The sequence below is a fragment of the Podarcis melisellensis genome (genome assembly GCF_964234715.1).
Source record: "Podarcis melisellensis genome assembly, chromosome: 5".
Lineage (NCBI taxonomy): Eukaryota > Metazoa > Chordata > Lepidosauria > Squamata > Lacertidae > Podarcis > Podarcis melisellensis.
This window is the reverse complement of record NC_138537.1, coordinates 48,577,458-48,605,425: the sequence shown is the minus strand read 5'-3', so window position 1 is coordinate 48,605,425 and position 27,968 is coordinate 48,577,458. Positions and strand designations below refer to the sequence as shown.

At 41.2% G+C, this 27,968-nt stretch overlaps 2 protein-coding genes across 5 annotated transcripts in view; one reads left to right on the top strand and one right to left on the bottom strand.

The window, feature by feature from the left end:
* TECTB (tectorin beta) overlaps window positions 1-5,723 on the bottom strand; it is a 35,178-nt gene extending 29,455 nt beyond the window's left edge. For both annotated transcript variants that reach the window (XM_081912124.1, XM_081912125.1), the window contains exon 1: window positions 5,324-5,723. The gene's annotated coding sequence lies outside the window, so the exon portion shown is untranslated. The remainder of the gene's footprint in view (window positions 1-5,323) is intronic.
* GPAM (glycerol-3-phosphate acyltransferase, mitochondrial) overlaps window positions 2,933-27,968 on the top strand; it is a 36,691-nt gene continuing 11,655 nt past the window's right edge. The window contains exons 1-14 of one of the 3 annotated variants that reach the window (XM_081912051.1): window positions 2,933-3,025; window positions 5,734-5,864; window positions 7,424-7,546; window positions 7,766-7,839; window positions 10,974-11,087; window positions 13,528-13,677; window positions 14,247-14,343; window positions 14,912-15,048; window positions 17,233-17,332; window positions 18,780-18,992; window positions 19,395-19,508; window positions 23,414-23,505; window positions 25,119-25,234; window positions 26,381-26,451. In XM_081912051.1, coding sequence (XP_081768177.1) covers window positions 5,763-5,864; window positions 7,424-7,546; window positions 7,766-7,839; window positions 10,974-11,087; window positions 13,528-13,677; window positions 14,247-14,343; window positions 14,912-15,048; window positions 17,233-17,332; window positions 18,780-18,992; window positions 19,395-19,508; window positions 23,414-23,505; window positions 25,119-25,234; window positions 26,381-26,451 — 1,503 coding nt within the window. In that variant the 5' untranslated portion in view covers window positions 2,933-3,025; window positions 5,734-5,762. Of the gene's footprint in view, window positions 3,026-3,214; window positions 3,525-5,733; window positions 5,865-7,423; window positions 7,547-7,765; window positions 7,840-10,973; window positions 11,088-13,527; window positions 13,678-14,246; window positions 14,344-14,911; window positions 15,049-17,232; window positions 17,333-18,779; window positions 18,993-19,394; window positions 19,509-23,413; window positions 23,506-25,118; window positions 25,235-26,380; window positions 26,452-27,968 lie in introns of those variants that run through there. The other 2 variants (XM_081912052.1, XM_081912050.1) reach the window with 2 other exon arrangements.

Genomic DNA, 27,968 nt, shown 5'->3' with positions numbered 1-27,968 from the left:
GTTGGTGGCAACTTCAAGGTCACTGCTTGCCCTTCCTATGGTCCTTTATCTTTAAATCTGACTTCAATCAAATCTAGGCCACCTTCTAATAGAATGCGATCCTTTGACATCTCTTCAAATGGATGACTGTCCTTGCCTTTGTACATTAGTGGATTTGTCCTAAGCATGTATTACTGGATGATTTGGGTGCAGCATTAACCCAGCATTTATGTAAAGAGGAAACCACAGCATGGTTTACTTGTTGTTTGTGCATACAGTTCTATAAAAATTAAACACACACCCCCGGGTCTGGGATACCCAGTACAGGTGCCATTGGGCAAAGTTTCATTTAGAAACTGATGAAAAGCATAATTGAAATAGTATAGGCATTTGGCAGCTGAATATATTGAGTTGAAATTTGCTCAGCCATTAAACTACAATTATTCTGCCAGTAAAATGTAATTGTAAATATTATCATTATCTTCATATTGCATCTTAATAACTTTTAATGTGTAAGCTGATTTCTTAAAACAAGGCAGATCGGGGGGGGGGGGATATCCTGAGCAAGCTTACTTAAATATTAAATACTCAAATATTTAAGTACTGGTCCTATGATTTTTAGGCACACATATTATTTTTAGGATCACTTTGCTCCTGATATTTTTTCCAAGGGCACATACAGTTTTATGTTGTTTGCTCAGCAACTTTGTTGATAAGAGTGTGAAAAAATGAAGAAAAAGATAATGTAGCTAACTCAATGTGCAATTTGTGCTTGGGTAACTCCTCAGTAGAATTTGTTATAAGAAACAACGCTTATCTCCACAAACACATATTGCATCCTCCGCAGTAACATTCCTCTGACACTCACAGTAAAGGCTATCTTGTATATGATCATTTCCCTCTGGATACCATTGCTTTTATTTATGAAAAAAGCATGGAAAAATGTATATGATGTCTCATGAGATGATGAGCCATCTTGGGGATACCCCACACGGTGCCCTCCAGAAGTTGTTGGACTACAATTCCCATCAGTCCCACCCATCATGCCCTATGGTCAGGGACGACAATGGGAGCTGTTGTCCAACAACATTGGTTAGCCGTGGTCTGCATGTTGTTTTCCTGCATGGATATGCTAGACATGTAGAAAAGTGTGCCTTGAGTAAAGTAGGCTGACACTTCATTCTATAGCTCCTTTTAGAAGAAATAAGAGATGCTGGGAGACTTGATCACAAAACTGCCAAGACACATGAAGTGGTTGTAATGCATGGGATTTATAGTGGTGGCGGCTAGTAGCTGAAACAATGCTGGCAAGCGCAGTGGGGGCCTGGTAGGTATTGGTGACCCAGACTGTGGTCAGTAGACCATTGGAGCAGCCGCTGTTTCCACACAATTGCTCAGCATTTCTTTCTCTCAGCAGCAAGGGACTGAGCAAAGTGATAGCTGTCCACAAGAACAGGTTGCTGGATCAGGCCAATTGCTCTCCTAGTCCAGGATCCCATTCTCACAGTGGCCAGCCAGATGTCTATGTGAGTAGGACTTGAGGGCAAGAGCACTCTCCCCTTTTGTGGCTTCCAGAAATTGGTATTCAGAAGCATTGCTGCCTCTGACTGTGGAGGAAGACAGGAGAGGACTTTGGTAACCTTTCAGAATATGGCACCCTGTGCACCCTCAAATGGATCTTCTCAGTTATGGATCATCTGAATTTTGTCTCTCTTTGGCTTGGCACCCTGTGTGGGGGAACCACTCACACCACCCTAAATCTGGTGCTGAGGCGGAGCGTAGTTCCTGGCTCCTATTGCTCACTCTCTTTCTCTCTGCCTGCTTGCCTTTCCTCCAGCTCTGGCTGATTCTGCAGGAAGCATTGGGGCCAACAGGCCTATCCAGAGTGAGGAAGCAAGCAAGGAGGGCGTGCTGCTTCTTGAAGGGTTAGTCACTGCTTCTGCCTCTTCCTCCTCCCAAATCCCTACCACCTAGAGGGAGAGCGTAGATGACTGAATGCAGTCTAGCATGGGGCCATGGCATGACCCAGCAGGCTCTCCTTAGGTTCTTGTGCAAAGCACTCTGTGCTACACCCCACCTGTGATGCAGAGCTCAGAGGAGTGAGCCTGCAGGGGAAGTTGCAGACTTGAAAGCTGGGAGGGGGGGGAGAGACTTGCCCCCATTTCACATCCCCATGTTTCTTGCACGGAAGGGGTTGGGAGGGAGGATTGTTATTCCTCTATTGCAGGGGGTTGGACTAGATCAGCATTTTCCCCAGGTGAAAATCGTGTGTGTGTGTGTGGGGGGGGGATAACATGAGGAAATAACAGAGGAAAGTAAGAAGCGAAGGGGAAAATAACATTTTTTAAATTAAAAAAATCCTGATGGGCAGGCTACCTGCTTGACGAATCACAAGCGAGTAAGAGGGATGCCCACCAGCTGGCAGGATTTTTGTTGGGAGGTATTTTTTGTTAGGAGGGCAGAACCTCAGCTTTGTATTGATTTTTACTTATTTGGGGGGCAGCTGCCCCCCTGCCTACATCCATGGGGGGCACAGGAAGGAAACAAGGTCGGAAGGTTGAGAAACACTGGACTAGATTAACCATGGGATCCTTCCAGCTCTGCGATCCTCTCTTTCCTGCTTGATCTCCTCACCACCAGCAGCTGCTGATCCCGCCCCTCCTTCTAAAAATAGCAGGTCACGATTCCCCCCCAAGCCTCCACGATCAGCCAGGCGCCTCTGCCGCCTCCCCGCGAGCCCGGCCCGGGAGAGGCGGGTCGGCGTGTCCCCGGCGCCATGGCAACGGGCGCTCCGGAAATCGCGTCAGCATCCCGCCCTCCTCTGCCGGGGCCGCTTTAGCGAGGCAGCCAGTGCAGCCGGGCAGTCCGCCAGAGCGAGTGCCGGCGAGCCTGCGCCCGCGGCCCGATTAGGCAGCCCTGGGTGCCGCCGCCGCTGGCAAGGACGGGTCCCCCCCCGCAGACGGCGCGGCTGCCCAAGGTGCCCCGGCGGACGGCGCTGAGCCTGGAAGCAGCCGGTTGAAGGCAACGTGTTGAAGGGGCGCTGCTGGTAAGGCGAGCCTGGCGCTGCGGGAGGAGAAGGAAGAGGGGAGGCGCGCGCGGGAGGCTTGGACCAACGCATTGCTGCCTCCGCCGGGGATGCTGGCCGGGGGTGTGGGGGGCGAGGTCGCGGTTTTGGCGGCTTGTGGCTCGGGGCAGAAGAAGGGCATCGCCTCCTGCCACTCTCTGTTCTGCGGTGACAGCACAGCAAGGAACGTAACGAATTGCATTGCTTATGAACTTGGAAGGAAAGGAGCCCTGCGTCCAAGGAAGGGACAGTGCCTTGAAATAAGGGGCAGGAGGCAAGGGTCAGAAGCAGCAGCAGCAACAACTACAACGTGCATGCATGGACCCATGTGCAGATGAGCTGCACCCAGTGATTCAGCACCAGGAGGAGGGGGTTGGAATATGGAGATGGACCTCTTTCTGGCCAGCCTAAGAGCTGTGGGAGGAAGGAAGCAAGAGTACTAGAAGTGAGCATGGTAGTGCCATTGTAAAATGTGTCCTCTGTAAGTCATAGCTGAGCTCTTTAGGATGTTCAAAAGTTATGAGTGATGGGCTTCTAGCAAAAATATGTACCGGTATGTTGCTTTTGTTACGAGCAACGTGTGTGGGGTGACGTGGTGGGGAGAGTGGTTCTTGCAAAAGCCTGGCAGCTTGAGGCCCATTTGCGCCAATGCATCTCTGCGTTTTTATGTTGGTGCCTTTTGTCCCAAACATAAAAGTGGACGGAAACAAAAAGTGGATGAAAAGCATTCTTTCAGCTGTGAGAACCAGCTTAGTGCATTTGGACTTTAGTTCAGAGTAGATGCTGGAAGGAAAGCCAATTTCCTTTTTAATATGGGCTGCTTCTCCTTCTCCCCTTTTCTTTTGACCCTGCAGTTGTCCGTCACTGGTGTACTTAACTAACCCTGTGTGAAAGTCCTTTCAACCATCTTGCCAACTTGGCTTAGATGGGTGCCGTTCCCCTGGTGATTACATAGCTTGAGTGAAATCCCTTGGCAGTAGCCGCCTGCTACTCAGAGATATTCAACACCTGATACTACCGTCTCGCAGTTGTGCTTTATTTATAGCAGAGCTTTTGACCCTGCTGTGTATGCTTACACGATGCTGCTTCAAATTAGGCTATAGTACCTGGTTTTAACTGTCCATAATTTATAAGCTACCGAAAGAGCAGGGTCTGAAAGAGGAACCTTTTGTTTCTCTAGAGATCATCTGAATTTCCTCTTTCTAAATTAATGTGCCCTATCCTTGTTTACTTGGGAATAAGTCGTAATGGGTTCAGTGTGACTTAGTTCCAGGTGAGCCTGGAAATGGCTTTAGATCTCTTTTTCATTGGCCATGGAGCATCATGTTCCTAATGCTGATGATAATTGCTGTTGGTGAGTTCCAGCATACCTTTTTCCATACTAATTAACAGGGTGCGGTAGCTATGAAAAAGGCAAGTTCGATGCTAGGGATCATTAGGAAAGAAATTGAAAATAAACAGTTTGAAATTATACACCCTTGGATCACGGGAATCAACATGTTCACTAGTTTGCTTTTTGCAGAATAATATATTGCATTGTGAATGTTTAAGAATATAAATGCAGCGTTAGTGTTGGCATACTAAAATGGCATGTTTCTTGAGTACTGAAGTCTTGAGATTTCCTCTTCGTATCCTAGTTTCTATGGCAATTGTTATTTAGTTTTATATCAACATTTATATACCACTTGTTTGTAATGAAACATCAAAGCAGTTTGAAAAAAGAATGAAACAACAAAATGATAAGTAACCCCCTTGTTAAAAACAGGTTTTTAAAACATTAAAAATATTTATAATCAGCATTAAGCTGAAATCATATTAACAACACATGACAGTTTGTACATGTCTGGATAAAAATTAAAGGACCCCTGACAGTTAAGTCCAGTCACAGATGACTCTGGGGTTGCAGTGCTCATCTCACTTTACAGGCTGAGGGATATGGCGTTTGTCTGCAGACAGTTTTTCCGGGTCATGTGGCCAGCATGACTAAGGCACTTTTGGCATAACCAGAGCAGCACACAGAAATGCCGTTTACCTTCCTTCCAGAGCGGTACCTATTTATCTACTGGACTTTGACGTGCTTTTGAACTGCTAGGTTGGCAGGAGCTGGAACCAAACAACGGGAGCTCACCCCCGCCGCGGGGATTCAAACGGCCGACCTTCTGATCGGCAAGTCCTAGGCTCTGTGGTTTAGACCACAGCGCCACCCGTGTCCCACATATCTGGATAGACTTGCCTAAAGAAAAATGTTTTTTGCAAGTGGCAAAAAGTGAAGGCGCTCACCTGATGCCAATAGGCAGGGGGTTCCAAAGTGTGGGATATGGCAGTGGGGATGCAGGTTAGAGAAGGGTGTGGGTTTTCAGTTCTTCTCACTCATGTTCACTTCCCTTGTAGTAATTTGCACTCCATTCTTCATATGTGAGTGGAGCAGATGTGAAGACCAAATGTGACTTCCAAAATGAGATGGGGCTACTGAAAGGGAACAAGTTTATATTTTGACCACAAAGCCTTATGGTGAACATGTTTACTTGGAAGTGAATATCAGAGTGTGTACATGGGATTGTAGCTTCAGGGAACAAAGAGAAGAAGCAAGTGGTCTTTGGAAAGAGGAACATACGATGTCACTTATAAGAAAGATTTCTCAGGCATGCCACATAGTTGTTTTCTTTAACACTGACTCTTTTCTTTTCTAGCTCATGATACTGAATATAAGTTCTGTGTCATGGATGACGCTGCTTTGTCACTTGGAGCAATAGATGTTTCCTATTCTTCTTCCTTGGCAGAATGCACTGTGACTAGATGTAAACACTCCAGTGAAGAATGGGTATGTAAGATGCAGCTTTCTGTTTCTTCATAAGCACCTTGTTGCTTAAGTGTAGAATTATTCTCCCACTGTTAAGAAAATCAGCTTACACGTCTGCTTATTTCAGAAAATTAGGAATGCACCTCAGTACATTTATGAGGAAGGGTAGTAAGTTTTTCTGCTGGTGATAATCTCTGCTGTGGTGATAATCTCTGCTTGAGACATAAAAGATTCTCTATTTGTAACTGTTAAATATGAAACAGGGGAAAAATCAAGAGTTTAAAATAATGTATAAAGAGATGGGTTTACACCATGACTAATGACTTTGTGGTCTAAAAAAAATGTACTGTAATAGATATGGAGGATTTCTGGGCGATCTAATGCAGATTTTAAAAAAATCTGAAAATGCACACTCTGGACTTGAGATAGGCATGAGGAGTAGTGAATAGATATGTCTGGGTGGAGCATAAAGATACTCATGAAATGGAGATGATGAGAATTGTAGGGTAGGAAAAATACCTGTTATCTAATATTGATGGGTGAGAAGAAGCTTGAACCTGAAACTCAGAGATTTGGAGAGATGGTCAGAGCAATAAAAGAGAAGGCTAGAAAGATGAGCTAAAAGTTTGTTTAGTGTTGCAAACTGTCCATCATAGTAAGAAAAGCTAAGAAACTACTAGGATGGTTAAGAGGGTCTTCACTTTGTTTATTTTAATAAGTCTGGGTGAATATTAGTCAAATGCTACTAATGAAGGTGTGGAATGATTACTTTTTTCTGGTTAAGGTTTACCTTTTATTTGGCTTTCTGACTTTTGTCTGCTCTAACCTCTTCAATTAACATCTAGTCATTTTTGTGTCCCTCTATTACTTGTAATTCTTGCTGTATTTAGAGGCCAGCCCTGGGCATGTGTACTCAGAAATAAGCCCATGGGATTGTCATGGGATTCCCAAGCAAGTGTACATAGGATTGCAGCACTTGTTTGTTTTTATGCATTTCCCCATCATACTATATGTTTAAAAAAACTTACCATATTTGGTAACTTCTCCCCTGCAAATCCTACATGCGATCTTAACAAGAAAAACACCCAAGCAAGTATCAGGAAGATAAATTGATAGTAAATGGAATATTTAAGCATAAAATTAACAGCAGTCTTCGATTTTTATAATTCACTTTTAATCTTATACTTTCCATTTTGTCACCATGCAATGCTGTGCAAATGGAGCTTATTTAATGTGCAGTAGGGTTGTAACATGTTAGGACATTTGGCATTTTACAAGTGTATCTATACATCTTGCACAGTGGTTGGAATTTTGGGATTTTATAGGCATGGAAGTTTTGGCCTTGAATCACATCTTGTTATTAAAAGATTAACCTTTAGTCATGTAATTGGGTAATAAACTTTGGCTAGGTCAAGACTTAGAGTCTGATCTGTTTCAGCAAGAGGATTATGTTTGCACAGGAATCTGTGTTGAAGTCAGTGTGTCTTTTAAAGGGTTCTGCGTTCTCTGTTTCATATATAGGAAAGAGTGTATGGACTTTAACGTGCTATCTTCGCTTACTGTATTTTACTGTTTTCTAGGGAGAGTGCAATTCTAGGCCTACTGTCTTCCGATCAGCCACTCTGAAATGGAAAGAGACCCTACTTGGCCGGAATCGGCCCTTTGTGGGGCGCTGTTGCTACGTATGCACTCCTCAAAGCCGGGTAAATTAGATTATATTGGTAACTAATTGAAACACACTTTCCATGTAATAACATTCACAGTAGCTGGCATCTAATTGTTTCAATTCAGATTCTGCCTTGTCACAGTTGGTTTGTGTTCCGTGTCCTTGTTTTAAAGAAAGGCACCATAATATATAAACTCTGCGGTCCTTATGAAGCCATGACTGGAAATGGAAGACATGTTTCTCTGTTAACTTTCAGGACAAGCTCTTTAATGCTAGTATCCCTTCTTTGGGCCTTCGAAATGTCATCTATATTAATGAAACACACACAAGGTAAGTCTTCTTCTTTTCGTATACTTAATGTTCCTGTTCACAACACAGTTGCCCAGTTTGCATGTGGCATTAAGCCATGGCATAAAACAAACTACGTTGGTTCATATCACTGTTCATTCATATTAAGCCCAGGATGGCGAACCTCCTACTCATGAGCCAAATCACACCCATCAAGGGGCCTGAAATGGCCGGTGAGGCTGTTCTCTCTGCTTCCCCAGCCATGCTCACGTGCTGCTTACCTGACATATTGCAATCATAATTTCAGTTGTTTCTTGGCAAGCACAGACTGCATTTTGTGCCTTTTAAATTGGCACTGAAGTTGAGCTGATCCCTGCAGAAAGTGGGTCTTATTAGTTGGCTCTAAATTTAAATTCCTGGCAGGCTGCAAGCCCTGCTTTCAGTAGGAATCCCTGCTTCAATCCAGATTTTTAAATGAAAAAATGTGCTTCCGATTCTGCATTTGAAGTTGAGTTGCCTGATGTCATGTAGCATCTGGTACTGACGGGTGGGCAGTTCCGCCCACCTCTCAAAAGTGAATATGGTATGCAACTTGGATTCTGTTCCTCACACCTAAATTACACCATAGGTTGTTTTAAACAGTAGTTAAACATGATATAGGGACGCGGGTGGCGCTGTGGGTTAAAGCCTCAGCGCCTAGGACTTGCCGATTGAAAGGTCGGCGGTTCGAATCCCTGCGGCGGAGTGCGCTCCCGCTGCTCGGTCCCAGCGCCTGCCAACCTAGCAGTTCGAAAGCACCTCCGGGTGCAAATAGATAAATAGGGACCGCTTACCAGCGGGAAGGTAAACGGCGTTTCCGTGTGCGGCTCTGGCTCGCCAGAGCAGCGATGTCACGCTGGCCACGTGACCCGGAAGTGTATTCGGACAGCGCTGGCCCCTGGCCTCTTGAGTGAGATGGGCGCACAACCCCAGAGTCTGTCAAGACTGGCCCGTACAGGCAGGGGTACCTTTACCTTTACCTTAAACATGATATGTGAGCCAAGCCAATATGTATTGTATTATTTTTGTGGATAAGCAAGAAGATGTGTTAATGTTGTTCTTTCACTGAATTAACTTCCAGAATAGGCTACGTTTTGGCTTGCAGCTCATAAATACATACTTCAGTGTGACTTAGAGCAGAGCTTTCTGAACTGTGTGTCACGACACATTAGTGTGTTGACTGCAGTGTGTAGGTGTGTCGCTCCCCGCATGCTTCCCAGGGCTGGAAAGGAGTTAGTTTAACCGCTGGTTTGATAATAAAGCTGAATTACCATGTCACAAAATGATGCATGTCTAAAAAGTGTGTCACCAACATGAAAAGTTTGGAAAGCTCTGGCTTACAGTAATGAGAAACTATGAGCTCACATGCGGTACTCATTGCCGAATCACAAATGTACAGGTTGAGCTTGCACTACTAACATAAATAGATGTTGCTGTCAACTAAAAAGCAGGATCCCCAAAATGTAACTGGATTTTTTGTCAGCCAAATTTTCTACTAGCCAGTTGTGAAGTCCACTCCTACCACGGTACTGCAACAATATTGGGTACAGTTTTTGTAACAGATACTGGTTTCATCAGACTTGATGAAATTGCATATTAGTAAATCCGGATAGTAAATCTTCATTATGTGGCTTTTGACTTTCACCCACACATTTTAAATACTTTCATCTCTGAATATATGGTGATTATAAAAAAAAAAAACCTAAAATGCTGCACGAAAATTGCATTTTTTTGGTACAAAACCTGAAGTGTTGGAAAGAATAGATTTTGATCAGTAAGATGTTTATCTCATTCTCTGACCAAGAAAACATGTAACAGAAGTGAGGAAAGAATTATAAGTTTTAGCAAGCACCAGGTTAGCAAAGGATGGCCTATAGCATTTTTCTTTCAAGCTAAATTACTGGAACTTGATCCCCCAAAGGACATAGTAAAGCTACTTGTGAGTTTCTTTCTAATCAAATCTTATGGTAAGAATATAGACATACTTTTGAATGAATAAATTGCTGAATACCTAATTTAAAATAGCTTTGAAAGTTCCAGACTTTTATTAAGCAGCAGCAGCAAAATTCAGTGTTAGCACAACTTAGATTTTTCTTTTGTTCTCTTTAGTAGACAGTCATATCAAAAAAGGATTTATGTATTTGGGACTCTATTCACAGAGAGAGTCTGTTAAATAGTACGTTTAAAAATAGTACATTCAAAATCAATACATTAATGGGCTGTAAAACATTTGTTGGTTGCAAATGCAATGGATTTGATCCTCAGAATTCCATCATGTTTTAAGGTTTGCAAGCATCTACTTACCAATATTTTCTGGTACTAGGCAGCCATCAATATGATTTTCACATTGTAACGGCTTTGAAGGCCATTTAGATTCGAAGACAGTGTCTTCATTTCATTCTTAAAGGAACCTTAACCATGCATTAAAGCAAGGGTGGCAGACATGAGACTCTCCAAATGTTAGTGGGCTCCAACTTTCAACACAGCCAAGGGTCAGGAATGAAAGGAGCGACATGTCAGGGGCCACAAGTGCCCCATTCCTGAATTAAAGGATAGAAGATTGGCTCTAGTGGTACCTATGGATGAATGGAAAGGCACTTCCGGTCATGCAGTGCAGCTTCCCTACATTCCACCCCCACAACCACTGCAGTCCCTCCCTCTTCATCATTGCCCACAATTCTGTAAGATTTCCTTATCCTCAAGCAGTTAGTGGGATATGCTGCCGTCATTTATATGTGTACATGATTTTTTATTGAAGTGCAATGATGTGAGAATTTGTGTTTGCTTGGATTGGTTAATAGAATGTGTGGCTTTGGGGTCAATAACTAAAGGGCACAGTGATAAGTATCTGTGGATAACAGCTTAATAAACAAAAGCTTGGAAGGAAGATTGCTTTAATATTTTCTTTTTCATACTGTGTAATACTTACACACTTTGACCAAACTAGCCTTAAAACAAAAAAAGTGTTTGCCTTAACCCTTAGCCTCACCAATTTAAGATTTACCCTTTCTGATTGACCCCCTACTTATTTAATGAATTTACCAATTAAAGTTAGTTCTGATAGGGACACGATTGACAATATTGAATGCAATATTTCTCATTGTTGTGTTTTGCTAAGTTGCTTTCTATTGTTGTAGGCACAGAGGTTGGCTTGCGAGGCGACTCTGTTATGTTCTTTTCGTGCAAGAACGGGATGTTCATAAGGGTATGTTTGCAAATAATGTGACAGAAAATGTGCTGAAAAGCAACAGGTAAGAAATTAAAATACCATTTTTTTTGTAAAGTTCCATTGTCAATACAATGTATTGGGTTTCTTTGAAAAAGAACTGTCCTTTTTGAGAAATCCCATTTTTAAATCAATGAAGCCGAGTTTGCTACTATTTATGCCCAGTGCCTGATATCTTAGATACTTGTTTCCACAATTTTGTTTTTTTTATAATAATATTTATTAAAAATTTTGTTTAAACAGTAAGAAAACATACGAAATAACATATAATTTTTCAATATCCACATTTCATTCACCTCATTGGACTTCCTCACAACTCTCGTTCCTGCATTCCAAATTCTCAAACTTTACCCAGCAATTTATTACCTTGTTTCAATTCTTATAATATAATTTTCCAATATTATATCCCTAATTTTAGATAATTTAGATCCCGACTTTAAAAACTTAATTTTAACGTAGTATTTATCCAAAATTTATCTTTTCTTTTGATTACATTTATCTTCATATTCCTTTTAACTAACTTATTGGTGCCGTATTGTTGCTAATCTTACATCTTTCTTAACATTCATACAATTTACAGTGTTTTTGTAAATAGTCCTTAAATTTCTTCCAATCCTCCTCCACAACTTCTTCTCCCAGGTCTCGGATTCTGCCAGTCATTTCCGCCAGTTCCATATAGTCCATCAGTTGCATCTGCCATTCTTCCAGTGTGGGCAAATCTTAGGTTTTCCAGTATTTAGCGATGAGTATCCTTGCTGCTGTTGTTGCATACATAAAAAAAGTTCGGTCTTTCTTTAACACCCTCTGGCCGACAATGCCTAAAAGAAAGGCCTCTGGTTTCTTAGGAAAGGTATACTTAAATACCTTTTTCAGCTCATTATATATCATTTCCCAGAAAGCCTTGACTCTAGGGCAGGTCCACCAGAGGTGAAAGAATGTTCCTTCAGTTTCTTTACATTTCCAACATTTATTATCTGACAAATGGTATATCTTTACAAGCTTGACTGGGGTCATGTACCACCTATATATCATTTTCATAATATTTTCTTTCAAGGCATTACATGCCGTGAATCTCAGGCCGGTGGTCCATAACCTTTCCCAGTCAGCAAACATAATATTATACCCTATGTCCTGTGCCCATTTTATCATAGCTGATTTGACCGTTTCATCTTGTGTGTTCCATTTTAGCAGCTAGTTATACATTCTTGAAAGTATCTTAGAACTGGGTTCTAACAGTTCTGTTTCTAACTTTGATTTTTCCACCTGGAATCCTATCTTTTTGTCCAACTTAAAAACTTCTTTAATCTGAGCGTAATGTAACCAATCTCGCAGTTTATCTTTTAGTTTCTCCAAACTCTGCAACCTCCAGTTATCTCCATCTTTTTCTATTATTTCCCAATATTTCGGCTATTTGGCCTCCATATTGAGTCTTTTCGGGGCCTTAGCTTCCATTGGTGATAACCACCTTGGGGTCTTATTTTCCAGTAAGTCTTTATATTTTATCCAGACATTGAACACTGCTTTCCTGACAATATGGTTCTTGAAAGCCTTATGAATTTTAACCTTGTCATACCACAAATATGCATGCCATCCAAAAGCATTGTTAAATCCTTCCAAATCTAAAACATCAGTGTTTTCAAGAAGCAGCCAGTCCTTCAACCAGCAGAAAGCTGCTGATTCATAGTACAACTTTAAGTCTGGCAGGGCAAAGCCCCCTCTTTCTTTAGCATCAGTTAATATCTTGAACTTAATTCTGGGCTTTTTGCCCTGCCAGACAAATTTAGAGATATCTCTCTGCCACCTCCCAAAGCACTCCATTTTATCCACAATCTGTAAAGTCTGAAACAAAAACAGCATTTTTGGCAATACATTCATCTTTATAGCAGCAATACGTCCTGACAAGGAAAGTTTCAATCTTGACCAAACTTCTAAATCCCTTTTAATTTCAGACCAACATTTTTCATAGTTATCCTTAAATAAACTCATATTCTTCGCTGTTATGTTTACCCCTAGGTATTTTACTTTTTTAACCACGTTTAGCTCTGTCTCTTTCTGAAACCTTTCTGATTCTAAAGATGTCAAAAAAAAATTTCCAAGGATAATAGGAGTTATAGTTCAACAACATCTACAGGTATCAGGTTGAGGAAGGCTGTTTTTCAGTGACTAGTTACTGCCCCCCAGATGTTGAAGACTTATAAAATCTTTATAGGCTTTATACTGGCTTTACACTGAGATATTTTGCCTTGTGCATTTGAGGTATGTGTATATGTGTGTGCTTTTCTACTTGGAAAGTGTCACTGTACTGGAACCTTAATTTAAAAAGTACTTATGACTAAATATAATTGCACTACAAGTTCCCCTACATTCTGTAGCTATACGTTCTGTCTGTCTGTCTATGCATCTCAAAAACAGGTGAAATATCGAGCTTATTTTAAGAATCATCTTACTTTATTTGTAACACCTAGAGTGCAGAATGCTATTGCACAGGAAGCTTCAGAAATGTCTGCTGTGAGTGGCTCTGGTCAGCCAGACCCCAGAAACGTCAACAAGGTCAAGAAGCAAGCTAGAAAAATTCTGCAGGAAATGGTAGCAAATGTCTCGCCTGCTTTGATCAGGTAATGAAACTAGATCATGGTTGCTGGTGTCAGGAGGTGCTGAAATACAACCTGTGTTCACATGGAGATAACTGTTTCTAGCTGCCTCAGATTTCTGCTTCTCTTATCTGTGGTGTAAGCTGAACTCAAAGCCCTGGTATTTGTTCCTGAAGAATATATAGTGTGTGTGTCTTGCGTCAATAGTCTAATACAGACTTTTCCATGAAACAAAATAACATTTTGTCATAAATGAATTTCATGTTATCATCACGAAGTTACTCTCTATTTTCAAACTGGATGTAAACTTCTTGCTACATTTACTAATGCTGCAACAACTGTTGTCTGTTTTGGGTTTTTTTTTAAGAAACAACCTGTTTGTTTCATATAGAATTTTTGCAACTGTTACACTTTTTTCATGACTGCTGATTTAGTTGGTTCTGTTCTGTGTTTCTACAGTAGTGTCGGTTTTAAAGGCAGCATGTTTCTGTGTGTATGCTTCTCTTATATTGTTTCATTCTGCTTGAAACTAAAATTGCATATAAAACACGAATACTATTAAATGTTGGCTCAACTTTTATTGCCCCTTTTAGGTTAACGGGATGGGTGTTGCTGAAATTATTTAACAGCTTTTTTTGGAATATCCAGATTCACAAAGGCCAATTGGAGATGGTGAAAGCAGCAGCAGAGGTAATAAAATCCCTGAGGCAAAAAAAAAAAATCCCTTCAGAGGAAAAATATGACAACAATTTGGCAAAATAAATCAATCTTAGCACACTGGAATTCAATCTGAAAAGAGTCAATATGGGCCAAATTCACCTAGATCTAATTACTGGAGTTAACTGTGCTTATTTTGGAATGAAATCCATTTGTCAGGAGTTGTGAAATACATATGTGCATTTATTATTTACTAAAACCAACCACTCTGTAGCCATAGATAATATCCTTAAAAGCAGTTTTCTCAACTATGCAATGTTACGTAGTGTTTGCATACAACTGTATTCAGTGAAAATAAAAGCTTGCACATAATCAGAATTATTTGGGGGATACTTAATAACTTTTTATAATACAAGTGCCCCCCCGCTCCTCACCTCTACTCACCCCATGCTGGCAATTCAGTTGTTTTGCATAAAGAGTAGAAAGAGTACCTACCTGGCCTGCTTTACTTGTCAAAAACACATTTTAACTTTTAAAAATACAGTTTTAAAACCACATTGTTTGGGTATTTATATAATTGCTTCTTTTCTTCTTCTTACAGCTGAATTTGCCGCTTATATTTCTACCTGTTCACAAATCTCATATTGACTACTTGCTTCTCACATTCATTCTTTTCTGTCATAACATCAAAGCACCGTACATTGCTGCAGGGAATAATCTGAATATCCCCATTTTCAGGTAATGTTCTATTCATGTATACTTTCATGTGTTGATTTCAGCCATGTGAATTACTGTATCAAAATCCTAGCTAAATGAACCTTCATATGCTGGCAAATAAATTTTGTGCTTACCTTGCAGTGCCCCAGTAACTGTCTTGATTGTTTTAACACTTGGCCTGCAATTGTGAAATAATTTTATTAATATTAATATGCCAGTTGTAGTCATAATCTTGCATTCTAATGTCATTATTAGCATATCAAAAAACAGTGCACTCACACCAGTGAAGGCTTTGGCCCCAATCCGTAGTTGCATGTAACACTTGGTGGCGCCTGGTACATTGTCCCAAGGTCATCAAAAGAAGCATTCAGTTGAATTAGTGAGCTTCAAAGGTGTGTAATTCTTGACCGTGCTTATGGAAGCATTACTTCTCCACTTGTCCTTGTGGGATCAGTATGTATGTGTCAGTTCATACGCTTCAGCATGGTGTGATCACATGCTGCAGGGGCACTGAGTCCATGCTGCAGCAACCTAAGTCCAGTTGTGTAAAATTGGCACCTCAAGAGGGAGGTTAGCATTGTTCAAATGCATCACGATCAAGCTGCTCCTATGCTGCGATGCATGTGAAGACCCCTGTGTCGAGCATTATTAATGGGAAGAATGTTTATCACAAAACACAGTTAATGGAGCAGAATGTTTTCAGCCATAGAAAGTGAGGCAAATGTAACTTCCTTGATAAAAGGTGTATCAGCAGATAGGCACACGTCATGTTTAGATATGCTGCAGTCTGCTTCATGTTCATATAACACAAGATGAGGTATGTGGCACCTTCTAAATATGATTGCGAGTCCTGGCGGTGATATTATGTCTAATATTATGCATGCTTATTTGGAAATAAGTTTCAGTGAGTTGAGGGACCCAAGTAAGTGTAAATAGGATTTTAATCTCTGAAATGGTAGACGATATAGTCAGAACAATCTTCTATACTGTAGTTTTATTAAATTCTATAGTAGCCTTTTATTCAGCGTTATATGCTGTTATTAGGTATAAATAATAGAGAGCCACAATTTTAAGTCACATAATGTTAGGCCACAAATTTTTGGCTAGATGGGAGGGCCTTTATACAAATAGTTGTGTGACTTGATCTTTTTCTTCCCCATTTTTCATTGATCTGACCAGAATAATTGGTTAGAGTTGCGAACGCTGTAAGAATTTTATGTGAAAATTGTGAGCCGCTTTGCTAATTTTCTGTTATCCCAATGTATACCATACTGACATTTTTGTTTGTTACTTCCTTAAATTTTCACCTGTTTATATTCTAAGGCATAGGAGGGACTTCAGGCTTGTTTTATTTCTATATATGTAATATTGCAATCTTCGCCAGGTCAAATAAATCTTGTCTGGTTGAACCTGTAAAGATCTCTAGTACAAGGCAATTTTAATAACAAAATTGTGGTGTCAAAACTTTTCTTAATTTAGCCTTTAAGAACAAGTGACATAGGAAATAATTAGTAAATTGTGTTCTGAAAGTAAAGTTGTTTAAAACAGCTGGAGCCAAAATTATACCGCTTTGAAAAACGTATATATTGGTAGTCACCATAAAAGGATTTCTACGAAGCCTGTTGTCCCTAATTTCTGTGTACTGGAGAGCTTGTGCTCATATATGGACTACCAACATTTGTCTGCGGTACCACAGAACTCAGGGACGTGGATGGCACTGTGGGTTAAACCACAGAGCCTAGGACTTGCCGATCAGAAGGTCGGCAGTTTGAATCCCCGCCATGAGGTGAGCTCCCGTTGATCGGTCCCTGCTCCTGCCAACCTAGCAGTTTGAAAGCACATCAAAGTGCAAGTAGATAAATAGGTACCGCTCTGGCAGGAAGGTAAACGGCGTTTCCGCGCACTGCTCTGGTTCGCCAGAAGTGGCTTAGTCATGCTGGCCACATGACCCGGAAGCTGTACGCCGGCTCCCTCGGCCAATAACGCGAGATGAGTGCCGCAACCCCAGAGTTGGTCACGACTGGACCTAATGGTCAGGGGTCCCTTTACCTTTACCTTTTTACTACAGAACTTAATGTGTAGCTTTCTCATGCAGAGAGATCAATCATTGAGTTGTATGGTTATATCACACTGTGGACACAACAGCCTGTGCTAATGTTAACATTCTTAGCCTTTTAATAAAAAGGGGTATTTCTTTACCCATAGCACTTTGATCCACAAGCTTGGAGGGTTTTTTATACGGAGAAAATTGGATGAGAGGCCCGATGGCCGTAAAGATATTTTGTACAGAACCTTGCTGTATGTGGTATGTATCTTTTTCTTAATTCAAGGCTTATCTCTGCAAAGTATTTGAAGAGCCAGACCACCATCTCAGGCTTGATTGTGGGGTGTGCTGGTTTGCGGCAAGGTTCAACAGTTAAATAGCAAAAAAGAAGAAGAGGTAGCATTTTAAACGTCTTAATAATTAGGAATTAGTTGCATCTAAACGTGTGTGGTGTAAGATACAGTTGAACAGGGTTGGGGAGTCTCTGGACTTCCATATGTTATTGGAGTCCAACACCCATCAAGGATGGATGGAAGTTGTGGTCCAGGGGCATCTGTAAGACTGCAGGTTCCAATATAATCTGGAGGGTGTTCTTTATATCGAAGGTAGGTGGTGGGATATGCCCCTTTGAAGAAAAAGAATGGGGAATTACTCTGCATATTGCTTATTAATTGCCTTCCACATATATGTCTTAAGGCAATGTACAAAATATAATAAAACCAGTTAAAAATAGAGCAGAAAATAACAGCAAATAACCTTTTTAAAAACAATACAGTGCTACCTCGGATTACAGATGCTTCAGGTTACAGATTCCGCTAACCCGGAAATAGTACCTTGAGTTAAGAACTTTGCTTCAGGATGAGAACAGAAATCACGCAGCAGCAGTGGGAGGCCCCATTAGGTAAAGTGGTACCTCAGGTTAAGAACGGACCTCCAGAATGAATTAAGTTCTTAACCTGAGGTACCACTGTACAATACAAAGCAAACCTGTTTTACACAAGTTTGTGATGCTCTTGTTAGTGGTGTTGTGTACTGTATGGAGCATCTGCAGAAATGCCTGTACCTCAGATACCGAAGCAGTGTCGCACATTTGAATACTATTAATCGGTAGTCCTTTCAGCGGATGTCAAGGACACCTATGAACTTGCAGCACTCACTGTTCTTCTACGTTACTGTGTAATCCTAATAAACTAATGGGATCACTGCGCATGGACTAGAATTATATTGTGCAATGCTGGGCTTGGTGCCATCTACTTTGCTAGAAGTCCTGTGTTGGTTCTTCAGTGTCTCAAGTCTCAGAAACTGGTTTAAAAGGGGGGGGGTATATTCTTCTGTTACCTGGAAAAAGTGACTTTCAAAGAAAATGAGGGTTGAACTGCTAGTGAGTTTGGATGCTCCTGTGAAAAAGCACTCACACCCCTTCCTTTAAGAAAAGAAGTGATTTCTGAATATTTGGGAGATTCTTTAGGTATGCAGCAATATAATAGTTTGCAATTACGTACAAAACAACAATATAGTTGTTTTACAAATACTTATTGGATTGGAGGATTAGTGGAATTCTAGTGGCTACTGAGCCACAGTACAACGAGGGTGTCAGCAGGAAGAAATAATTTAAAAATTCAGCAAGGGAGGATATTATTACAGTACAGATATAAAAGAGGAACGCAAATAACTTGTGTCTGATTTTTTTTGTTCATTCTTCATTTAGCATATCCAAGAGTTGCTTCGCCAGCAGCAGTTCTTAGAGATATTCCTGGAGGGCACCCGGTCCCGGAGTGGAAAGACATCCTGTGGAAGGGCAGGGCTTTTATCAGTAGTGGTGGACGCTCTGTATTCAAATGCTACTCCAGACATCCTAATCATACCCGTGGGAATATCCTATGATAGAATCATTGAAGGCCACTACAACAGTGAACAGCTGGTAAAAGTGTTTGGAATGCTGTTGTCCGCTCAGCAGATATTGAGATCACTGTCAGTTGTAACCATCTTGGTGATAAAAATGTGTCCCCTTTGGTCAGAAAACAGGGCCTTGGAAACATAAATTGCATGCTGATCTTCGCAAATACTTATTTGTATCAAGTTGAGATACAAGGAAAAATGACATCTGAATAATGATTTTCATAAACAGCATTTGAAATATCCAAATAGATGTCTGGCTTAGAGGAAATGGCCCAAGTGACCACAATGCTTTTTACGATGCTTGAGCTGTTGCCCAGATTTATTTCTGAGCATACTTAGGTGGCTTGGATTTATGAACTTGTTTAACATTAAGTAGCTTTTAGATGCAATTGTTGAACTCCCTTGCTCTCCCGATGTTTCACAGGGGAAGCCCAAGAAGAACGAAAGCCTTTGGAGCGTGGCCAGAGGAGTCTTCCGAATGCTGCGGAAGAATTACGGCTGTGTTAGGGTAGATTTTGCTCAACCGTTTTCTCTGAAAGTAAGTTCATATAATATGAACATAATTTCTTATTGCAGGGTTACACCTATGGTGATAAAATAGTCTTAAGACTATATGTCGCTAGGCAAGAAAGAAAAATTGGACTTCATGTGAACTTCTGTTCTGTCTTAGTCAGCCTGGCCCAGCAGTCTGTTCAGCTGTGGATCCTAGTCCATTCAGCGATACCTGCCCCGTTTTCTTGCATGCCTTGTTGGTTCCTTCTTCCAGAGCTACCTGTGGATGTATTTTCCCACATCACCCCTTTCTTACTCATACTGTTTCATTGTGCTTTGGTATCTGACCATAAAGTTGCTTCAATGGAGCAGTTTTACTGACCCACAGATTGAAGCTATCTCTCAATGTGGGGAAGAGAAATGATTGCTTGCCTCCTGATTTCAGAAGAGCTTAAGTCTTCTTACCTATGAGCACAGGAGAACTCATTTCTCTCCATCACTAGGACAGAATGGAAACTCGTGACCAGTCCAATTTTATACTTGAAATTTTGTCAGGATATATAAAGGTAAAGGGACCCCTGACCAATAGGTCCAGTCGTGGCTGACTCTGGGGTTGCGGCGCTCATCTCGCTTTACTGGCCAAGGGAGCCGGCGTACAGCTTCCAGGTCATGTGGCCAGCATGACTAAGCTGCTTCTGGCGAACCAGAGCAACGCACGGAAACGCCGTTTACCTTCCCGCCAGAGCGGTACCTATTTATCTACTTGCACTTTGATGTGCTTTCGAACTGCTAGGTTGGCAGGAGGTCAGGATATATAGCAGGCAGTTAAAAAAGAGGTTTGTAATTTCACAGAAAAAAATAATGCATGCATAGGATCTAAAAATGTTGAACTGATTGGATTGGTTGTGTTTGTCACACCCCTACCACAAATTCCACCATACGTGTAACTTTTAGAAGTTTTTAATAGCAGTAAACCAGCTGCTGAAGAATGCAGAGATAAATCTTTGATTCTACAGTTAAAATATAATTCACTTACAGCTGAAGAATAACAGCACTTAAGATGTACCAACTCTAATAGTACAGAAGAAGATGTGAAAAACGGGTGCTAATATTACCAGTTCTGCTCATCTCGTGTTGTAGTCTTTACACTAGTTTCCAAAAGAGAGATTCCACAGAAGCCTTGGTCTTACTTATCCGCTTCCAGCCATAAACCAATTTTTTGTGCGTTGTTGAATTGTACAAATATAATGGCGGATTGGATTTCCAGGGGGCTAATAATAAACAAATTAGAATTCTTAAGTAAAAGGAAATCAGTGGGATGCCAGTCAGGCCATCATGTACTTTTGCTGCCTGAGAAATGTTGGCTCACCAAGGAATGTGGTATGAGCTAAGGAAAAAGCTCCTTCTTGTCACTTTTTCAGCTGATGGAAACTTCTAAGTTTTATTGCAGCGGTGTTCCTGACAGGTAGCTTTGTATGCATAATTTAGCAAGCCAGTAGAACATAATCCCCTTCTGTGTTCAGAAATTCGAAATAAGTGCATATTGCTTTAATTCCAGTACCTCCTATCATTTACACAGGGATAGCTTCAGGATTTATTTCCTTAATGAGTTCATAAATAAGTCAATTTCACTGAGATAGCAAGGTCTCATATCCTATAATATTAATTACCAGTGGCATATATTTATTCTTCTCTATTCTTTATTCATATACAGGTGTCCTCATAACTTCTTCACTTTAGAAAGCCTTAATTCTATCACAACTCCTACAAGCCTAAAATTGGCTTTATCAGCACACCCAGCAAGCTATACATATGTTTCAACCTGTGTGTAGTTAGATATAATGGGTGTTATCCAATGAAGTCCTTCCACTAGCACAAGGGTTTCTTCTTATGCAACAGAACTTCCCTTCCCTCTACCTGTGCATCCTTGTGCTCTCCCCAAATCTGTTCTGGAGGACTGGCTGAAACCCCAGAACAGATTCAGAGGGACACAGGGGAAGGACAGGGAAGGGAAGTTCTGTTGCAAAGCCCAAAAGTCCTTGCACTAGCAAAACTTATGAAGATACTGCCCAGTAACATATTACATTTGAAAATACTTAGTTGTACAGGTGATAGGCTTTGTAACTATTGCTTCACATCCGTGTCCACTTTTCTCGGATTTTCTTGTCTTTTTGCAGTTTGCTTGCCTTTCAGTGTAACCTGTAAAATTTTAAACGGTAGCCTCTTCTTATAGCAGTCCCAGACCCCAAATCTTAAGACTCTCCCTTTGATCACTTCCAGATATGTTCCACTCCCAATTCTGTATCTCTGTTTTCATCCTGGGTGGGTTTAATATATTTTGCAGAAGGGTTCTGGCTAGCATGGCAGTCAATTGACTGACTTGTTAAATAATGTCAATTAACCAGTTAGCTTTCTGCCTGTTATTTGACTGTGGTCAGATTCTCCATGAAGCCAAAGATGCCACAGTCTGGGTGGCTTCGCTACTTTTAATTGTACTGTCATTTGTTAGGAGGGACATGACTGAGGGCAGTGTTCCCCCTTGTATTGCAGTGATTGGGGACAAAGCTTTCCCAGCTAGCCACCAGCTGTAACTACAGGCTTCTCTGATCAGAAATGGGAACTTTAGCAGTCATTAGTGGCAAACCTCTTTGCCTTGGACAGCTCACAACTCAGTCTCGCTTGCTGCAGGAACCAGGAAATGCCCCTTTGCCCCGTCAGCTCTGCAAAGATCCTGTGGCAGATTGGACTCGGATCTGGAAACTATTTAACTTCTGAAACTGCTTAACATCTTTAAAAGTTAATCATCATTGTGAAATTAAACTAGGATGTCTATCAAAGCTGTTGATGTTTAAAGTGTGCAAACTTGCAATAAAGGTTAATGCTTTAGAAATATTTGACAGTGTTTTCACCAATACCTCTAATGCCCAAGACTTAGATGAAGCTATGGAGCCTTATCTGGAGTAAGATTATATTGTCTTGAATGTGTATCTTCATGGTGCAGTGCATGCAGTGTTGTGAGAACAAATCTAAATAAGCTATTTAGTAAAGGCAGCAATAAGAGAGGCATTTTGGTTGTTAGAAACTGTGTTTACATACATAGTGACAGAACCACTAATAGAGAACAGAACTACAGTTCTGTTACCACATATGTGGATCACCCTAGCATTTCTCTTCCATCTTTTCAAAGAAGTGTGGTTTTGATGTGTGCAGTGACTTAATACAAACATAATGATCATTTGGGGTATCTTCATTACTATCGTTCCAGTGGGTGCCCTTTTATTACCATGTTGTTGTTCTTCATCATATCACCATGTTGTTTCTCATCAACATTTTAATCAGCACAATAATGCCTCAGGGCTACTCATACTGTTTAGAATATTCATGCAATATTACTTAAAGACCACTAATTTTAAATATATTTTTTAAAAAATAGGTTGCCTTTCTTATGGCTGTCATTTTAGCACCTTCCTCCTCCTCCTTTTAGCCACCTACAGATTTACTCCCAAACACTTCCTATCATATTTAAACTTTACTTTAAGGAGTCTTTATTTCATAATTGTACTTAAATGTTTAGTGCTAATGACATTGATTTTTTAAAGATTTATTTCCCCTCCAAAAAATTGTGTACTCAGGTGAACTGTCCCGTCAGTTACTTGTGCTTATTAATATAGATAGAACATAGGTAAGCATGTACACACAAAAATTGTTACATCCCTCAATTTCAATTCTGCTTACTGCTTACAGCTGAATAGCATTGATTAGTTAATGCTAAGGACATCACAGAGGACCAAAGTATATTGCAGAAATGTTGCAGCTTCAGCATCTGTTTACTTGAAATCTTAAATACGTTTTCTTTATCCTACTTTTCAAAGCTACTTTCAGTAGTAAGATGGCTGTTGGAGTGCTACATTTTCCCGGGAGAAATACATGAATAACCTTGTGTATTTGCAGGAATATTTGGATGGCCAAAGCCAGAAGCCTATGCCTGTGCCTATCCCTCTTTCTCTGGAGCAAACTCTCTTACCAGCTGTACTCCCTTCAAGGTAGGACTGAGCTGCGGAGTTTGAGCAGCACTGGACAAGTTTATATCAGCCCATGATTCTGAGTCTTTGAAATGTTCTCTTGTAGGCTTTGTTGAACTGTAGCAGGTTGAATTTAAACAGATATTATCACAAGATCATAGTGGCCAGGTTCACATGTCCTGCTAAGCCTGGCCTAGCAAATGCTAAGGCTTACTGCAAGCAAACCACAAGTTGTCCCACAGGCAATCAAACAATGGCTTGTTTCATTAAAGAAGTTTCTTTCCAGCCTACCCATTTTCTTGAGTGCCTCTGTGAACTAGTACTGTCATCAGTGCATCCCTTTGCCATTGCCTGCCTGCACAAACAGAGCAGGAGATCTCAGAGCTCTTTGGTAAATCTCAGCAGCAGCTGAGCCATACCAGCTTCCCTTCCTTTCCCCTACTTAAAGGAACACCAACTGTTGATGTTGAAAAGCTCCTTAATCATTTCTGTGCACGGTTCTGCTGAGAGAGGTTTCTTCTCCTCCTATACTCAACACTGGAGCTGGTGTAGTAAATTCCCTCCCTTAAGAGTCAATGGAAGGGATGTTTTTCAAGGAAAAAAGGCATAGAAAGCCTCCATCATCGCCTGCTTTGGCCTTAGCTAGTCAGCAGGGTTTGGGATGTGGAATCTCCCACTATCACTGGAATGCTCCTTGCAGTGTTAATCCTAGAATGTCTACTTAGAAGAAAGTCCTGTGGAGTTCAGTTGGGCTTTTCCCCAGATAAGTGGGCATAGGATTGCAGGCTTGGGGTTTAGCCAGCAAAGTTGGCCCGTTAGTGACTAGACTTCAGCTTGTGCAACTTGAGTTCCTGTCCCGCATGCTGCCCAAAATCTGTACCGGGATTCCTCCAGTCCCCTGGAGCAGTTTGAGAAGCGTGAGAGGAAAGGGAGAAGTACCGTTGCACAAGAGGAAGCCTTTGCACTAATGAGATGATTTTGTTGGAAGCAATTCCAAGTTATTAATCTTCCGTAATTCATGCCTGTTAGGTACTGGATTATAATAGGCAAAGTTGATGGACTGAAAGCTTCTTTCTTGGTTTTTTGCAGCACCTGTTGCAAAAATACACTCGTGTATTAAAAGACGACAAGCTTGTGCAGACTTGCTGATATGAGAGAAAAGATGTGTATAAATAAATTTTGGTGCGTAGCTGTCATCCCACCCTTAATGTTGCATCATGGTGCCTTTGAATTGTGATACAATCTTGGAGCTGCTGTAGGAGTCTAGAATGTCTCTAGGCTAACATGCAACGGCTTGAAGATGCGAGTAGTTGTAGAAAGATTCACCTTTGTGTATGTGTAAGAACTGGGAGATCACTAGTGTCAGACAGTAGTGGACATATCCTGTGGTTTGTTTTTACACACTGATGCTTCTTGGAGCCTAAAGCAGCTTTCAGGTAGTCTTACAGCTACCTCCCTTCTAAGCATCTTACAAACATGATCTTAAGCGGTCAAATGGTATGAGGAATTGTAGCCTACACTCAAATACACAAGACATCATTACTGAAACTTTTTTGTGCTTTGAGCCTATGAGATGTAATAATTTATCTTAGAACTGTAATCCTAAATCATCTTTGTATGTTTACTTTCTTTAGACCTAATTATGTGGTAGAAGAAGGTACAGGAGCTTCACTTCCTGATTCCAGGGATTTATCCTGTGAACCATTGAGAAGACAGTTAATCGCTAACTTGGCAGAGCACGTAATGTTCAGTAAGTAGCTGTTAAAGTTCAGATATGACTCTCTGCTTCCATTATGCTTTTAAATATGGCAGGGCATTCCTCTTTCAGAACCCTGTGCCCTTGTTATCAATTTTTTTTTTACATTTTATCTTTTTCTTCGTTTTGAAGGGTTATTTTGAATGGGCCTCTTAGTAAGGTTTTTATTTCATCTGCTAGTCCTGAGGCAAGTAGTGACTTCCTTTTGCTATGGTGGTTTATTTTTGTCTTTTGCACCTGCAATACTTTAATATAGGAAGCAACCCAGATGTTGTGGGAACACCACACCTGAATTTCTTGTGAATGGGTAATGTGTAAATAGAGTAACCCTGAAGATAATTATCTACTTCAGATACCTTAAAAAAGAAAAGAAATTGAGTGCATGCATGCATTGCAACCCTGTACAGGTATACTCAGATCCATTCAGTTAAGTGGGGCTCACTGCCAGGTAAGTGGGTATAGGATTGTAACCTAGGTAACCAGAGTTGTTAAAAAAACAAACACCTTAGTTCTGCCTGATGTCTATCAGTGTTGGAAAAAGAAAATTCTACAAATGTCCATAGTGAAGTTTATACCAGTGTGGAAAGGAGCTGTCAGGAGGGCCAATTGTATATAGCAGTGTTGGGGAGTCTGTAACATAGCCCTTTGCCTAGTTTCATTTGGTAAGAAGGGAAAAAATGGAGTGTGGGGTGGGAGAACTGGAGGAAGAGGAATTGAGAAAAGCCCTCTGCAAGTGATTGGTTCAGGCCTGGCAAGAGCAATAAGTCTCTTTTCTGGCACCCCACCAGAAGGGTGGGGGGCATAGAGTATGAGAGAGAGCGAGGGGGGGGAGTGGTCCCATCTCTTCTGGCCCTGCCCACCTCCAGCAGATTAGCTTTGAGGGAATGCAGCCCAAAGAAAATGCTGCCTGTTCCTAGCTTTGAAACATTTAAGTCACAGTCGAAGTTCAGTTGGCTTTCTTTCTGACCAGTCTTGTGCACTGTGCTGTCGAATATGTGAAGTTTTTCAATATAAAATCACAAAAGATTGCTGTTCGTGGTTCATTGATGGCTATCATTTTTGTTCCAAGTTGCCTTCTACGCACTTCAGTTGCATGACAAAAGTGCCTGCATAGCTTTATTTTGTTTTGTTTGCTTTTAGCTGCTAACAAGTCATGTGCTGTGATGTCAACACACATTGTTGCCTGTTTGCTGCTCTACCGACACAGGCAGGTAAGGCTGCTGTGCTTCTGCATCTCTGAACATCTCTCTTGACGACAGCTTTTAAATGTCAGGGATGCTTAGCATATCCTGTATCCTTGTAATCCACGTTGTATCCTGGTCACCTCTAGGGTTGGAGGTGTCAAAACATTCGCCCGAGTCCCATGCAAACTGGCCAGCTAGTTAGGCTGTGGATCCCATTCTGTTGTTGTTGTTTGAATGTTCTGAATTGGTCATAGTCATCTCATGAAGATCAAACTTGTTAGTAGTTACTGGAGGCCAGCATTATGTCAGCAGCACTATGTGCACAGGTTCCTTTCTAGATCCTCGTGCATTTAGTGCAAAGGTCTGCAGGGGTTTCTGAACCTGAAGTTTCTAAGTCTTCCACAGAATTTGTTTAGAACTCCCCTGTAAACCTTTTCAAGAAACATGCAATGACGGAGAGGCTTTCAAGTGCATCCTGCCCCAATCCACAACTTTAGCCCTCAGAGCTTAAGTATCCTGTAAAAAGGTAAAGGTAAAGGACCCCTGACAGTTAAGTCCAGTTGCGAATAACTCTGGGGTTGCAGCGCTCATCTCGCTTTACTGGCTGAGGGAGCCGATGTTTGTCCGCAGACAGTTTTTCCAGGTCATGTGGCCAGTATGTCTAAGCCACTTCTGGCGAAACCAGAGCAGCGCACGGAAATGCCATTTACCTTCCCAACGGAGCGGTACCTATTTATCTACTTGCACTTTGACGTGCTTTCAAACCTATAGGTTGACAGGAGCTGGGACTGAGCAATGGGAGCTCACCCCATCACAGGGATTCAAACCTCCAACCTTCCAATCAGCAAGCCCTAAGCTCAGTGGTTTAGACCACAGCGCCACCCTACTGTTAAATTTTGTACTACTCTGATTTCTTTCACTTCTTATCCTGTCTTGCATAGTATAACGTAATCTGCTCATCCTACCTTTCCCTTAAGGCATTGTGAGGGAGAATGCAATGCATATTCAAGGGCAATTACTGTGTGTTTAGGTGATCCAGTGGAAAGGAGCAATTCTCGTAAGAGAAAATGCTATTTGAATAGTTTAAGATTATGCAGAAAGTCAGCTTGCTGGCATTTATAACAATGGCTCCACACAAAGGCTAACAAGTGAATGTTACTTCTGTGGAGTGAATGTTACTTGTGTGGAGGCCGTTACAAAAATGATGAGTTGCTCATGACCTTGGTGGAACACACCATATTGGTTCAGGGCAGGTGTATTCATTGGTGCTGTGGAATCTATCTGTAACTTCTTCATTAAGCATTGTTGCTGCAGTGTTTCTTGGAAATTACTTTAAGCCAGGTGTGAAGAACCTTTGGCCTGCCAGATGTTGCTGCGCTACAGCTCCAGTCACCACTAGGCCAAATGTTCCCCACTCCTGCTCTATGCAGCCTTAAATGTTTCTTTAACATGGTGACACAGACTGGGTGTGACTGTAAGACTCAGTTTCTTGTAGTAAAGATGTGACCAAAAATAAAAAATGCTGACATGAAGTATATGCTAGA